General features: G+C 47.2%; 1 protein-coding gene across 1 annotated transcript in view; it reads right to left on the bottom strand.

The window, feature by feature from the left end:
- The window catches only part of VRK2 (VRK serine/threonine kinase 2), a 545,093-nt gene that overhangs the window by 101,240 nt on the left and 427,047 nt on the right, over positions 1-16,806 (bottom strand). The window contains exon 11 of the mRNA XM_086927491.1: positions 16,374-16,543. Within this exon, the coding sequence (XP_086783617.1) occupies positions 16,374-16,543 (170 nt within the window). The remainder of the gene's footprint in view (positions 1-16,373; positions 16,544-16,806) is intronic.

Below are 16,806 nucleotides of genomic sequence, written 5' to 3' on the forward strand. Positions count from 1 at the left end.
CCAGCGCCAGTGAGACACCAATGAAAACAAGCATTTGCAATGCAATAGGTCTCGCATTATTAAAGTTGGAGCTATTTCATTGCTAATATATATATATTTTTTTTTGCAGAGTTTTATATAGCGCAAACTAGAAATATGACAAAACAGATCTAACGGTGGTCCCTAACTCTTGAAGCACCTAATCTCAAATCACCCCTTTAAATTTCTAATTGGTCCCTAAAATAAAGAGAGGGAATCATGTGCACACTGCGTAGCACCCACCGTCCCGGTGCCTATTCCCTAAGGAATTCAAACTTGATTTCGACAATAGCTAAGGTGCACCACAAATAATATCTAGATGAATATTACAATAAGTTGCAAACGTTGATTCTCATTTTGTGGATTTTCAATCTTTATTCAGCCATAAAAAATAAATGGACTACCACACAGCCGACGCGTTTCGTCCCACGCAGAGGACTTCTTCAGGGCTTATTATTATTAAAGCTGACCTCCCGATGAATGTGACCAGTGTTCTATACAGCGGTATACATCAGGCCTCAGTTGTCAAGTGGTATCTTAAGGTGTATATATGTGTATAGCCTGAACTCCTATTCAGGGCGTTTTCTTGACTTGAGAGGCGGTCACAGGCTAACTTGTATCACCGGTCGCAAGGTGGAGATCAGAATATAGTGGTCTCTTTAAAATTTGGTTCAAGTCCTTGGTCGTACTAGAAGCTTAGAAGATATTATAGAAAGAGGTATTTCTCCAAACACACGTAGGTTCTGTGTTTTATTTTGTGAGAACCAGTCTTAGTGGAACTGCTCTCTGGATGACATAAGGGAAACTTCAGTCTGGAGCATGATAAGTCCTCCGGAGGCCCGTCAGGACCCGTCCGGAGGACTTATCATGCTCCAGACGGAAGGACTTGAACCAAATTTTAAAGAGACCACTATATTCTGATCTCTGTTTCTACAGATGCCACAGTCTGTTGCCCCGCAGTCGGTGCCCGAGCAGGGGCACAGTGTCAGTGAGTGAGCCCTGCTGGCACCACAGACTGTCTGAGGTCCCTCAGTGTGTGCCAGGCAAGGGCAGGGTTAGTGGTATCGGCTGGCACCACCGACTGAGATCCCTCAGTGTGGGGCCCAAGTACGGGCAGGGTTAGGGGTCTAAGATGGCACCACAGCATGGGGTCAAGCAGTGTGTGTCCAGGCACCGGTGGTCTCGGCTGACACCACCGCATGGGGCCCCACAGTGTGTGCCAGGGACGGGCAGGGGTGGTCTTGGCTGGCACCACTGCGCACAGACACACGGCCAATCACTGACCTTGGCGGGCACCACAACCCTCGCGCAGGAATGCCCCCTTAACTGAAGCCAAGTCCATGAGATTACGGTGTTGTTACTGCCTGTGGGCGTTGTCCGCCCCGCAGGGGCCCCCAGTACACGCTGAAAACCTCCCTTTCAAACACCGCCGAAGAATGCACCCGCCCTCAAAGGAACTCGCCTTGCGAGATTTCAAAAGGCCCTCTCGAGCTGCCGCCAGACCCCGCCAGGGCAGCCCGGTGCAGCACAGCGCCAACCCGTGCCGGGGCAGCACAGCGCCAGCCCGTGCCAGAAAAGTCTGGTGCAGCACAGCACCAACCCATGCCAGGGCAGCCCAGGACAGCACAGTGCCAGCCTTCAGCGATCCCTGGAAGCAGCCTGGGGCTGCCAGGCTCCATGTATGATATATGCATGTATTGTATGCGCACTACCGATAGTGTTTATATGTGCACACAAGCGGCGGAATACGGAGTTCTCAAAGCACCTACTAATGAGATCATACCCAAAGAAACAACAACAAAAAACGAAGTTTGCCACAAAACAGACACATTTTTAACAAAGAACATATACAGCCTTTTTTTAATACAGTAGAGTTGAGTGTGCGTTGCGACGAATATCAAATTGTTCCGTCACAAAATATGAACTAGAAATTAAAAATATATATGCCCACCTCTCTTTCCCTCTTTCATTTAGTTGCTTCCCTGTAAAATGGATCCCAGAAAGAACAATCCAGCAAGTGGTGTGTGTGCTCCACAGCGAGACATGTGGTTTCAATTATCTCGCCCGTATCTGGGCACGATAATTGAAACTACATAACGGCCAGTGCGCGTAATAGACACCAATAGACCTTGGGCGGAGCAATGCGCCCGCCTTTGGCCAATTGCATGGCGTTTCATAAAAAAAGACACACGCAAAGGCCAATAGCGCGGCCAAAAAGGAATCGCACATGCACAAGCGTGTGCGATTCCTAGGTACATTTCCAAACCACCTACAAACAGTCTCTTGCTGCGCACTGCACCACTAGGCGCAAGAGCTAAAAACACACACAGTGAATTAGAATATGAGAAAGCATACAGCAGAACATAATCTGTCCCAGCAACACCACAGAAAAGCAGAATCAAAAGCATCTTAAATAACTTTATGAATAAAAATAATTGTGGAATTAGGAAGTGAGAAAGATTAGAGCAGAACACGATCTGTCTCAGCAGCACCACACCACCACCGAAAAACAGAATCAAAAGTATTTCCAAGAGCTTTATGAATAAAAAAATATTTGAGCAATGCAATAAAATCATACAGCAATGAGCAAGAGGTCTCGAATTTTAAAAATGTTTTTTTAATAGAATGCCTCCTCTGATTTAGTTTCAATTGTTTCAGTAATTCAGTGGAGAAAGCAGTGTCCTCTTCTAGGAAGAGTGTTCCAAAAGATAATAAAAACAGTATAGTCTTACAATAAAATATTCCACAAATTACCCAAGCACACTTTATTAACTCATATCTAAAAACCGTATAGCACCTTGGCCAAGCTTTATCACAAGTAATTCAGACAATCACCGAAAGAATGAGTTCTAAGATTCCAGATAACTTCCAGCATTAATGTACCCAATATTTAACTGAAAATCTATCCTCTCTGAAGTAAAAAAATAAGTAAAAGGATAGCAAGATGGCCGGAGGCGTGGCCAAGACAAGCATAGTGACAAATGGGTAACACCAAAGCTCTCCATGCCCTAGGCAAACGTACCATGCTTAAGCTCAATTTATACCACAAATGATAGTGCATTGGGAACAAACAGAGCACCCAGACACAAGACAGTGCACAGAGGGACACAGTGATCAGCAGGTCAACTCGGATTCTGGATGACAGCTGAAGCCGCAGAGCTGAAAATGACACCGATCGGGAGACTGCTTGCGGGCAATGGTTGCTGAGAGGATCTAGGGAACCAGTGGGGACCTCGAGGGCAGGACTTGGGACGTGACCTATGTGGCCAGGTGACTGCCCCAGATGGTGTTCCAAAGTATTTGCAACAGAGGGAAACTCATCACTGAGGACGCTGACCGGGGCTGCATCTCCCCCTGACCTCACTGTCGGCCGCTGAATGGGAAGAAGAGTGGTTAGCAGTGGAGAGCAGAACAACTCGGCTGGGGCCTGCAGAGGAGCAGCATGAAGGGCTAGGGAGCAATTAAGAACATTTGAGAGATTAATTTCATATAAAAAATAAATGCCTCCGACATCCCAGAATGCCAGCAGAATGCAGTGGGGGTAAAGTCAGGTCATACAGCCACAGAAAGACACTTGAATCCCAAAGGCTCCCGGCTTGTAGGCCTGCACACAGAGGCTTGACTGCCTTCTGCCCTCAGAACTGGGGATGCAATACCCCCTAACACCCCATATAAGTTGGAAATACACCATACTCGCTATCACTTCCACAGAGGATTCTTTAAAGCAGAAAATTGACACAGTAGCGCTGGATCAGAGTCTGTTGAAAAAAGACCAGAGAAAAATGGCAGAGTGGGTCTCGAGAACTAAAGCCTCACTCACTGATTTAGCGTTGCACACAGATGGGCCGTATAAACAGATGCAGGTCCTGAATGAATAGGTGCACTATCTTCAATACAGGGCAAAGGAAGGGCCTAATTGAAACAATAATAGGATAATGGGCCTCCTGGGAAAATAAATCGAAGGCAACTTTGTGGAAACTCTTTTGGAGAGTTTGGGCTAAACAATCAGTATCACCAGAAGGCTCTCTTAGTTCTTCACACTGGAAAAGGCCCACTGCCGCCTCGGGCACCCCCGCGATCTGTGGATTCCAGAACAAGGACCATTTATTACACCAAGCAAGACTGCAAGGCAAAATAACAGTGGAGTAAAGCAAGGTTCTGATTTTTCCCAACTTTACTGTGGTCGTACAACAATAATGCACATTGTTCACTGAAGCTAGCCAAAGACTGCAGAACACGCCCAACTAATCCCAGTAAAACTGAAAATGATATCAGCTCAAGGAGTCCTCTTTTCCACCAATCCGCCAAATATATGAGAATGAGCTGAACAACAAAATTCAGGAGGTGGTGCCAGGTCTGGGGGCACAAAGCATTACACCAGGCCTGCAGGAAGCCAATCCAATCCAATCCAATCCAAAAATTCTTTATTTCGGTCTATAAGACCATAAAAGATACATGAGTATACATTTTGACAGCCATTTAAAAAGAATTACAATTTTAAAAACACGTTACATAAAATGAAATGAATAGTTGGTCGTTCCAAACATGATGAGGGAAAAAAAGAGACATTCCATAATCAGGGGAAAAACATGCATGAATTAATTAAAAAGCACAGTCCATAATTGTAAGAACAAGTTCATAGTTTAGAGTTTTGTGCAATTAACAATTTTTTTCCTGATATGCCACATAGCCATGATGAATTTAGCTACAGCAAAGACTATGTGAGGCAGAGTACTAGTTCTTAGAACTCTGTAAGCATCTTTATGGCTCCTGAAACCCAAAGTCCTGCAAAGGGGGGCCAGCCAATATTTCCTTGGTCTGTAATATGCAGGACAGAAGAAAAAAAGGTGGGGTTCTTCCTCATCATGGGAATTACAACCCGGACAGATTGTATCATCACTCTGCAGCCATTTGGAGGTAAAAGTTTTAATAGGTAAAGTGTCAAACCTCCACTGTATAAACAGTTTCCTGGCTAAAATTGGAAAAATAATATCCATAAAACCCTCAAATTCATAGGAGTTTTTGGATTGCAAAAAACGTTCAGTGAGGGTGCCGTTATTAGTTGAGGTCAAAAGTGAGTCCAGGCTTTTTTCCTTGTAAATTTGGACTAATCGTTTCCGGGATAGCATTTGGCAGCCCGATGCTGGAACCTCCCAGAGCTCAGGCAATTTTATACGATACAATTCCTTCTTAACAAAGGCCAGCCATGGAATTCTATCTCGGTGGTTCAAGGCCATTACATAGGTAAGGTCACTCCTGCAATGTTCAAGCTCGCTGGTGGACCAGAGCCTGTGCCAGAATCTTACTGGCTTAGATTCCAGCTCAGCAGCGATGGAGTCTAAGCCCACGTCCAATCTCAGGGGAATCAGGGGTGTGCCACGAGGGAGGGCCAGAAGGCGTCTGAGAAAGATATTTTCTACTCTGGCGAGAACCGGGCCTGCTCTGTACCCCCATAGCTCACTACCGTACATTGCAGCCGCTTTGGCTTGCGTTTTGTACAGTTCTAGTGCCGGACTGATAGGTTTGAAGGTTGAAGTATTTACAACCTTCAGAATTGCACCGGATAATTGGGTCAACTTTAGCCGGGATTTCACTATCTGGGGGTCCCAAGACAGGTTCTCGTGCAGAGTTACCCCCAGATATTGAAAAGTTGTAACCCTTTCCAGGCTAACTGTACCCAGACTGGGATTGGGTCTGCTCTTTGGTGGTGGGTTGAAAATCATGAATTTGGTCTTCTCTGTATTGATCTCTAGACCATGTTGCCTACAGAAAAGACCAAATCCATCCAAAATCCTTTGGATCCCCATTGGGCTTTTGGAAAGCAGGAGGGTGTCGTCAGCAAACATAATGGCTGGCACCCTCCTGCCTGCCAAAGAAGGAGCGTCGTTATCTTTAACGTCATCAAGGTGGGATATAACGCTGTTGACAAAGAGGTCAAAACAGGGTCGGCGCCAAGACGCACCCCTGCCTTACCCCTCTGAGAACAGGAAACCTTGATGACAGCGCTCCATCCCTCCCACACCTGACCTGCGCGTAGTTGCCATCGTGGAGCCTGATTATGGCGTGCAGCAGCTGGGCGGAAACACCCAGCCCCTTTAAGACCTCCCATCGTTTTTTCCGGGGGACCAAGTCAAAGGCTGACCTCAGATCCACGAACACCATGTATAGCCTCCCCCCCTCAATCCTCACCGTTTTCCAGTACAGGAGGATGAGGCGGAAGATCTGGTCCATGGTGGACGTGTTTTTTCTGAAGCCAGCCTGGAGAGGACTAAGGATTTCATTTGCCTCCATCCAATCAAGGAGCTGATCCAGAAGGAGACGAGAGAAAAGTTTTTGGGGAACGTCTATGAGGCTAATTGGCCTGTAGTTGGCTGGGAGAAGAGGAGAGCCCTTTTTGTAAATTGGCACTATCTCTGCTCCCAGCCAAGTACAGGGGATTTCCATACCTCCCAGAATGGCAATAAAAAGAATGAGGAGGTACGGGCCCCAAATCTCAGGGTATTGTCTAAAAAGATCGCCGGGCAACCTATCCAAACCCGGAGCTTTCCCCATTGCTAGTCTCTCTACTGCACCAACCACCTCACCAAGAGTGAATTCCAAGCCAGCTGTAGGAGTAAGTATATCATCAGGAGCCACTTCGTTGGGGGACAATACAGTGTCCTGATAAAGTTTACCAAAGTGGGCTTCCCAAACAGATGGCGCAATATTTGGCTCCACGGCAGCTTTAGCCTCTCCTGTGCCATTATTCACCAGGGACCAGAATTTTTTTGAGTCTCTGGTTTCTAATGCAGAGGAGAGATCCTGCCAATGATTCCAGTCCCACTCCATTTTTGCTGACGCGATGGCATCCTTATGGTCCCGTCTGAGTTTGGCAACCATACCCTTGTCTGACCCTGCTTTGAAACTAGCGATTAATTCTTTCTTGGCCTTTCGGCAGGAAGCGTTGTACCAAGCTGAGGTGCGGGTCTGTTTACGCCGAGGGGCAGCCACAGGGTAGAAAACCTCAGCTAAGGAACCTACTAGATTGGCATGTATATGACACAGTTTGTGGTTGAAATCTATAGATCTGGGCTGGTTAATTAAATCATCTAACTCCACAAACTTCGGGATTGCAATATCAAAGATTTTCCTTATATTATCCTCGGTACTGATTATTTTTCCCCATTTTACTCTGCTCCTATTAGAGCTAAGGGCCAGGTTCCCAGGATCATCCTTATGGTTGGTAGATAGCGACTCAGCAGAAGGTGCTGGGTGTTCCAGATCTAATAAAAGGGCATTGTGGTCGCTATCAGTTCTAGGAGATACTCTGAAATCCTGGACCTTAGACCATGAGCCAATGTCAACGAGAATGTAATCCAACCTGGATTCGTGACCCTTCCTGTTGAAGGTACACGCTGAGGGACAGTCTGAAGGGGTGCGACCGTTGCAAGCCCTCAGTCCGTAATTTAAGGTGAGGGACAAGATTTGCACAACAAGTGGGGACCAAGATTTGGGATGAGGGGATGAACATGGTGGAACACCCCAAAAGTCATCTTCGGCGGTGAGGGTACCCTCCCTTAGGCCTTCCAGTGGTTCGAAATGGCAATTAAAATCTCCGCCCAGCACGATTTTATAGTCGCTGGGCAGTGAGTCCAGGAAGGACGCAAGATCTTCCAAGGTAGGCGATTCCTTAACTACACTGACCGGACGAGAGTATACATTTATAATTGTCCGTTTTACTGCATTGGGCCACCCAAGAAGTACACACTGGATGCCCTCCGAGAGCGTAGGAATGCTCTCTGCAGTGCAGCCAGTGTGACTGGCTACCCAAGTCGCCAAGCCCCCCGAAGGTCTTCCCTTACCACTCCATTTAGCCTGAATTTCAAAAACTGCAAAACCCACACTACTCACAGGGTCCCTGGCCCACGTCTCCTGGAAGAGACAGATATCACTGGTACTTATTAGAAGGTCCCAGTCTGCTGTGTGTATTTTGTTTGCGATACCTGCCACATTCCAGGAGGGGACCTTTAGAGTTTCAGTGTTCAATTTGGGAGGAGGCCCTTCAGTTGTTTCAGGTATAATACCCGTGGGTGGGGATACGGGGAGCCAATCACACATTCCCAAGGTGGGTTTAGCAGTAGATGTTATGTTTGAAGCGCAAAGCGCTTGGGGGAATGGAGTACCAACCATTTGACTCAGCAATACAGAATCTACAGTGGCCCTGGGGCTAGGGGATTTCAAACCACCGTCCTGGGGTGGAACCAGTTCTCTGTTCAGGATGTCAGTCCCTTCAATTCCCGTCCCCTGTCCCGCAGGTCCACTTCCATTGACTTGGTAAGGTTGTGGGGGAAGACCCCCTCGAAGTCAATCTACTTCATCAAGGCAATTAAACCTGTTGGGGTGTGCATAATTTACATTGGCAAAATGAGTATTAAACCTAGGCCTATATCTGGATCCATCTACAGCAAAACCCACCTTTGTCCATCCATCGTCCCTTCTCATAGATGGTTTGCTAGAATTGGGATAAAAGTATGAGAGAGGGACGAGTTCGGTCGCTGTATTGGCGGTGTTACCAAACCAGTTACAGATGTAGGAAACAACCTGGGGATTCTTAAAAATAACAATTATACAATCCCCCACACTTTTCTTGGCGGTGTAACCAACCCACATAACCCTTCTAACTATGAGAACTTCTCCTTTCAAGCTGGATGGGAGGGGCCTTTGTATGTTTAGCCAGCTGATTACCTTGTTACGTAAGGATTCAAAAGACTCTGTTACACCACTAGCCAATTCAGGTACCCCCATCAGTATAGCGGTGTAACCCGCTGCCTCAGGGGGCAGGTTCACTGCCCTGCGCCGTGTTTTGGGGCTGGCCTGGTGGTTAGAACTATTAGTTAGGGTATTCTGTGGAATCCCCTGTGTGGGTGGGTTGTCCTGTACTAATTGCTTCGACCTCCTAGGTGGAGGGACCGGTGGCAGTAGCCTAGGCAATGGTACTGGTACAATTTGAGGCACAGAAGCTGTACTGTGATTACTATTTTCCCCATTAGAAGTTGTAAGGGATAGGGGAACATGGGTCACAATAACCGGAGGGGGATGTGAGACTCTGGCTTCCCCCGCGGATGACCCTTCTGAACTTGCTCCTGTCCCAGACTGGCCAATAGTGCCCACACTTGAACTCTCAATTGCTGCCAATCTCGAATCTATTGAATCCAGTTTAACTAAAAGAGGACTCAATAGACTTTTGAAGACAGCAGTGAGTGAAGCAATAAGAAAATCTGTAACATTAGGGCTGGCCCCACCAAAAATAAATGGCTGGGTAAGTACGGGAGTGGATGCAGAAGTAGGAACACTTAACAATACCCTCTCCTTCCCCAAACTTAAAGTGTCATGTGAATCCAGTCTTTCTCCTATGGTTGGTAGAACAGGATCAATTTTGGCCCTTTTAGCACCTTGGGGCTTTCTGGATCTTTTCCTTTTCGTTACACGATCTTCTATGAAGTCCGTGCGCTCCGGCGAGATATCAACCACACCCTGGTCCACATGTGGGACTAACTCTGCAACAGGGGAATGATCCAAATCACTAATAATACGTGATGTGTCTCGATCCCTTGGCAGAGATGATGGTGTCCTTAACTGTTGGAGTACAGACTCTATTGTTTGGTCTATGCTGTCCATTAGGGATAGATGAGTGGCATCAAGCAAGAGCGGTGTGCTAGTAATCGTAGAAGTACCTGGCGAGGATAAACAAGAATTTACCACACCCTCGTCGTTTGTTTTATCTAGCACTGCAATACCCTTTGTAGTCACTAAGTTGGCCTTGCGTAAGAATTTATCCATGGTACCGGAAACCACAGCGACAGCCTTACTTCTAGTTTCTCTGCTTGTCATGGCGTAAAGATTCTGGCTGGGAAATCCTCGAGATGGAAACGAAGGAGGGGTGGCCCGGTCCGGTCTCTGCCGTTCTCTAACGGCCTCAAACGGCCCGCCCTTTGCCCGGGCTTAGCCCGGCGCCCGCCTGCGCGCGTCCCGCGATGCGCGTCTACGAGCGTAGTTCTATAGCCGATGGCCTTTGGGGGCGTGGCCAGCCCGGAAGAGTCACCAGGTGCGGCGTGTCAAGAGCCGCTTCGAATCCTGGGACTCGCAGTCCCGCTGCTGCGCCGGTAATGGAGTCTCCGCCCTTCCAGACCCCTGCAGCCTCCTTGGATAGATGAAGAACAACTCCTGGAAACTTCAGCCTCTTCTGAACTTCGAGCGGCACCCGCGAAGCGGGAGCTGCGATTAGCAGTTTTGGCCACCCGGGGCGGCGCGGCCAGCCGGGAAGAGTCACCAGGTGCGGCGTGTCAAGAGCCGCTTAGAATCCTGGGACTCGCAGTCCCGCTGCTGCGCCGGTAATGGAGTCTCCGCCCTTCCAGACCCCTGCAGCCTCCTTGGACAGATGAAGAACAACTCCTGGAAACTTCAGCCTCTTCTGAACTTCGAGCGGCACCCGCGAAGCGGGAGCCGCGAGTCGCAGTTTTGGCCACCCGGGGCGGGGGGGCGCGGCCAACCGGGAAGAGTCACCAGGTGCGGCGTGTCAAGAGCTGCTTCGAATCCTGGGACTTGCAGTCCCGCTGCTGCACCAGTAATGGAGTCTCCGCCCTTCCAGACCCCTGCAGCCTCCTTGGACAGATGAAGAACAACTCCTGGAAACTTCAGCCTCTTCTGAACTTCGAGCGGCACCCGCGAAGTGGGAGCCGCGAGTCGCAGTTTTGGCCACCCGGGGCGGGGGGCGCGGGGGGCGCGGCCAGCCGGGAAGAGTCACCAGGTGCGGCGTGTCAAGAGCCGCTTCGAATCCTGGGACTCGCAGTCCCACTGCTGCGCCGGTAAAGGAGTCTCCGCCCTTCCAGACCCCTGCAGCCTCCTTGGACAGATGAAGAACAACTCCTGGAAACTTCAGCCTCTTCTGAACTTCGAGCGGCACCCGCGAAGCGGGAGCTGTGAGTCGCAGTTTTGGCCACCCGGGGCGGGGGGGCACGGCCAGCTGGGAAGAGTCACCAGGTGCGGCATGTCAAGAGCCGCTTCGAATCCTGGGACTCGCAGTCCCGCTGCTGCGCCGGTAATGGAGTCTCCGCCCTTCCAGACCCCTGCAGCCTCCTTGGACAGATGAAGAACAACTCCTGGAAACTTCAGCCTCTTCTGAACTTCGAGCGGCACCCACGAAGCGGGAGCCGCGAGTCGCAGTTTTGGCCACCCGGGGCGGGGGGGGCGCGGCCAGCCGGGAAGAGTCACCAGGTGCGGCGTGTCAAGAGCCGCTTCGAATCCTGGGACTTGCAGTCCCGCTGCTGCGCCGGTAATGGAGTCTCCGCCCTTCCAGACCCCTGCAGCCTCCTTGGACAGATGAAGAACAACTCCTGGAAACTTCAGCCTCTTCTGAACTTCGAGCGGCACCCGCGAAGCGGGAGCCGCGAGTCACAGTTGTGGCCACCCGGGGTGGGGGGGCGCGGCCAGCCAGGAAGAGTCACCAGGTGCGGTGTGTCAAGAGCCGCTTCGAATCCTGGGACTCGCAGTTCCGTTGCTGCACCGGTAATGGAGTCTCCGCCCTTCCAGACCCCTGCAGCCTCCTTGGACAGATGAAGAACAACTCCTGGAAACTTCAGCCTCTTCTGAACTTCGAGCGGCACATTGTGGGGGAAATCACATGTTCTCTTAATCAGAACAACGCCGAGCGTGCCCAGCCTCGCATCCAAGAAAGCTTCGTTTGGGATCCAGGAAGCAAAGGGATGCCATGTTGTGGTCAGGATGACTATCACACCAGCAATCCCAGCAGGATACAGTTCAAACAGTCATGGCAGCAGCCATCTTAAGTAGCACATCACAAATGAGAAATGCCTTGGGTACCTTTGGGGACGCTTCTACCTTGAACTCTAACTCTCAATAGTCGCAATAGTTGGACAAGAAACACAGTAACCCAAAGTGGCACAGGGACAGTAGATCTCATCTGAAGACTAAACTCCGATTAAAACAGAGTCGACACCTCAGTGAAATGACTGGGTCACAGGATCGCTGTTTACCTGTGGACTTGTGTGCATTGTTGGGGCATGGGGGATCGGATGGTCATTGGAGGGAGGTGGACCACACTAAACCCCCTTTCTCAGAGACACTGACTGCCTGGTCAGATTGGTGGGGCCGGAGTAGCAGATTGAGCATGTTTAGTTCTACAAGTTTGGACAGAAGGCCATTGCTCTCTAGTAAGGGAAATTCGAGTTGGGGAACTGTTTGTTGGGTACTAAGGTTAATGATCCCATTGGGAGATACAGATACTACACTAAGCCATCCTGAACACAAACAGGAATGGGCAATAACCACAATGGGTAGACATTAGGCAGGAACTCCGTAGATTCAGACACACACAGGAAGATATAGATGGCTGAATCTACCAGAAAGCTGAAGATACTCATGTGGCATGTAACAGAGATTGGCAGTATGACCAAATGATATATGGTGCAGGCTTACATAAAATACAGAGGGGCTCAGGTTGCAATGCTACAGGAGACACCACAGAGAGGCTCGCATTACGGAAACACTGGAGAGGGCAAGTATTTTTTTTACAAATTTCTCTGCATTTGCCAGAGGGGGTGCTGATTTGGATGAGGCCATAGGTGTCCTTTCAGTTGACCACCAACATAAAGGATAGGGAGGGAAGGTACCTAATAAACACTGTGCATGAGGCTGGGGGGGGGCAAACGCGATATAGCACTACTTAACATATAAATGAAAACCAATTGTTCTCTCTTTAGGAGGTCTCAAAGCACCTGGCACACTTTACAAGTTACCCTCAAATAGTGCAGTGATTTTAATTGTATAGCTGGCATACATTTGGATAGATTTCATCCCTGATTCCTACATCACCAGTGGTTAGGACAGCCAAAGCCTTGAATAATTGGGTAGAGCAGTGGTACTTGATGGACTCCTAGAAAGTGCACCGTCCTCAGGGTCAGTACTATTCATTGTACTAAGGAATGCATGATCTCCATTTGTGCTTAAACAGGTGATAGAGGACGCCGTCTCTGCGGTCTGCCACAGCGCTTCTTATCCAGATCACTAAGTCCGGTCACCCGAGATCGCTAAGTGGAAACTGAAGGGTCTCGCCTCATAGCTCCGTCGCGGTGCGGGACGCCGACCCTAGCGGCTGCAGGGGACCTGCTGTTTGCCCTACCCCCTACATCTGGCTCTTCCATTCCTGACCATCCAAGATTGCTCCAAGAGTAAAGACCTATTGATCGTTTCCATAATCAGCGTATGGTTCTCCCCTCAGAGTTTCTCCCATTTGGATGCGCCGTGTGTGAAGGAAATCAGAAAAAGATGTGCTTTCTATCTACCGCCACATAAGGACCTGTTTAAACTTGAAGCTCCCTTGGCTCTTACTCATATAGACTGCAGGAACCCTACATGAGTAAATGAAGAATATGTGATGACAAGGCTCTTCAGTGAGAAAAGTGTGTGTATGTCCCCCTCCCTGATCTTCAATGCCCTGATGAAGATGCAGCCTAAACTGGCCTTGCATTGAAACGTGCGTTGGCGTGATCTACGTGGATGGCTTTTAGTGTAGAGTGTCACCACTTACTGCACCTCATATTCATATTTAACTGCCTCCATGTTGTTTTTCTAACCCTAGCAACTATTGATTGTGGTGTTGCAGGCCCCTAGGTCCCTCTATGATTGTATTTGTATGTCTGCATTATTTCTATAGTGAGTGAGATTGAGATGTGTATGTCTGTTTAGTGAATGACTGTGGGAGTGCGTGGGACGTTAATAAACTCTTTTCTCTGTATGAATTTTTAATGATGATGCTTATTTAGCCCTAAGAGAAAAACATTTTTTCCTGTGTTTGTATGTATGCTTTAGAAAGTTCTCTTATGGACACCACTTATGAATTGGTATTTTAAAAAATAAAAACTTTTCTATTTTCTCAACAAATTGCTCTGAATGTGTTTGATATTTTGTTGGCTCCGAAGCGTTAACTTATGTCACCCCCTCCCTCACCCTTTGGACCTCGTTGATGGGACCATGTAATCATACCCTGGCAGGGTAGTTCTCGCTTTCTATTACAATGCTCTGGGATGTTAACAAACAGGAACAAACCCTGAGCGATGTAGAGAAAAAAAGCTGGAACATCCAGAATTTAAAGAAGCCTTTAAAGCAGAATACTGAAAATTAGCTCAGTTTACTGAGCGTCTCAGGAGAATTAATTCTAAAGAGCACATAACGAGTGCTGAGAATGAAGAGGATAAGGCTGGTTGGCTCTTAGCATGGGTTGTCAATCCGCATAAGGGGGTGATTACCTATATTAAAAGTTCAGAAGGTTCAAGGCAAAGCAATATACACAAAAAGAGATTAACAACTCCTTTGCTCAAAGTTATAAGACCTTATATAAGGACAGTGAGGGAGCAGACTACAGATGATACAGAACTATATTGAGGGGCGGGATTATATACCTTCTTGCATGATGAAAGGGAAACACTGGCCAAGGACATTACTAAAGGGGAAGTAAGGAAGGCAGTGAAATATATGGCAAGGGGAAAAGTAGAAGAATCTTAATGGTTGCCCATTGAGTTTTATGCCACACATCTATAATTATAACCGCCTGTGCTGAGGGAAATGTATAACACAGCGAGTCAAGAACATACGCTGCCGCTCTCCACTTTGGAGGCCATCCTGGTGCACTCCCAAGCAGTGGAGGGACGGTTCTGAGCCATCTTTATATCGGCTTTAAAAATGTTCAACAAAGACTATAAGGTGTTTAACAAAATAGTGACAGATAGACTCCTACATATATTAAAATACATACTGACCAAAATGGGTTAATTCCACGGCAGAATACCGCAATGAATATAAAACGCTAAATCAAGTCCATTTTCGACAGGCATCCCACAGCGGTAATATCTATAGATACAGAAGAGTCTCAGATATAAGATTTCCTATACACAGTTTTGGAAAGAACAGGGCTGGTGGTAGAATATAGGTCCAGGACACAAGTACTGTACATAGACCCAACAGCTGGGGTTAGAACTTTGTACAATATTTTCCGTCGGGAGCCTTGCAATATCATAAGTATTTCGAATAATCATATTGTTTCAGTCAGTGTCTGTATGGAAAAGCAGCAATGTGAAGGAGGACAGAAAATGTTTTGTTGAGGACTCCTCTGGTGCATGGCATCTCGAATGTGAATGATCGAGATTCTGCATATTGATGGCATTTAGAACGGTGGGGATTTTCCAAAGGAGTGATGCTTACAGGATAGCAGTGTAACCAGTGAAATATGTATCTGTCCATAACTGGGCACTGCAACTTTCTAAAGAGATATAAGTACGAACCACAGGATGAAAACAAAGACTTACAAGTACAAGGCGAAAGGTACTGCGAAAATAATCTTAGGCATCCAGATCCACACCATAAACGGATGACAATGCTAGCAATTAAAAAACTCACACTTTCAATCAAGAAGAGCCCAGAAGAAGCGGTCTGTATCGCCGCGAAACATGTGTTGGCTGAAAGTTTAATCATAATTATGATGGGGTTAACCAGATAGACTTGTAGAAAAACCATACAGTGCTATTGACTATCTGTATTATGAGTGTTAAGATAACTATGAGAAAATAAATCACAATAAAGTGCAACCTATGAGAATTGCATGATTATTCGAAATACTTATGATATTGTAATAGCTTCCTATGAAAGGTATTCTCCATCATATCTAGAACATTTCGGGTGGAATGGGGTTCAAATCTACAGATCCGAGAGTGAGTTGATAGATGGAAATATTAATACAGTAGTGCCTGCCATGATGGAAAGTGTTACTTTCTGTTGCTACCACAGTCTTCGGCCACTAAATTGCCCAGGCAAAAATGGTGTCCCTGCTGCACTTGCTGTATTTTCTTTCTACTTTACCACTATTGATCATCAATTGTCACTTCTGGGAAAGAGAGACTTGCTGGTGGACCTGCTGGGGGGCCGCGGGAAGAAGTGAAATAGCATTAACAGGATGGCCACTGATATTTAATGGGTTCTATTATATTTATATATTCTTTCTCTGAGAAAATAAAAAATATGAGGGAGGATTGAATTAAATCAATTTGTCTCCACTTTAATCCAAATAATAATTTAACAACAAAAAAAAGACAACCTTATAATAAAATGTCAGACACCCTCATTCTTTTGGAATATAGCCTCCTTAGCAGATAACACGCCTTGGAAGTTGGTCAAAACAACAGGCTTTTTGCTGATACGCAGACCCTGTACAGTAGCACTGCCGCTGAATAGACTTCCTTTCTATGTAGCATCCAAACAGCTAATAAACCATCTCAAACCCAAGTGCGTGAGTTGTTGGCACTTACTTCAATATCTTCACAAGAATTGCAACCAGCAGCAGATAACTTCAAAGGCTCCTTAACGACTGTTCCACAGGACTTCATTCCACTCTTCAGGATTTTTTTTAAAGCTTGATAGTCCGGTTTCCCATCATAGGCTAACTTACGAACACAAGTCAAGTACTGAGCGATTTTCCCTGTAGACAAAATAGAGTTGCATTGAAAGACACCAAGAAATGTCCTACTGTCTGCCATAATACAAAGCAACCGCTAAGCAGCAAGTGTGTTAATCAGTTTTAAAAGAGCAGGAATTCTATGGTTAGAGAAATGATTGTACCACTGAAAAAGGCACTAGCTACATCACATGTGCAAAAACATATTTACATACTTCCCACCAAGCTGGAAAATAAAAGGATGGCCCATGCAGTGGTAGATGGTTGCCTTGTATTAGACAGTGCTA

Source organism: Lissotriton vulgaris, chromosome 6 (genome assembly GCF_964263255.1).
Source record: "Lissotriton vulgaris chromosome 6, aLisVul1.2, whole genome shotgun sequence".
Classification (NCBI taxonomy): Eukaryota; Metazoa; Chordata; class Amphibia; order Caudata; family Salamandridae; genus Lissotriton; species Lissotriton vulgaris.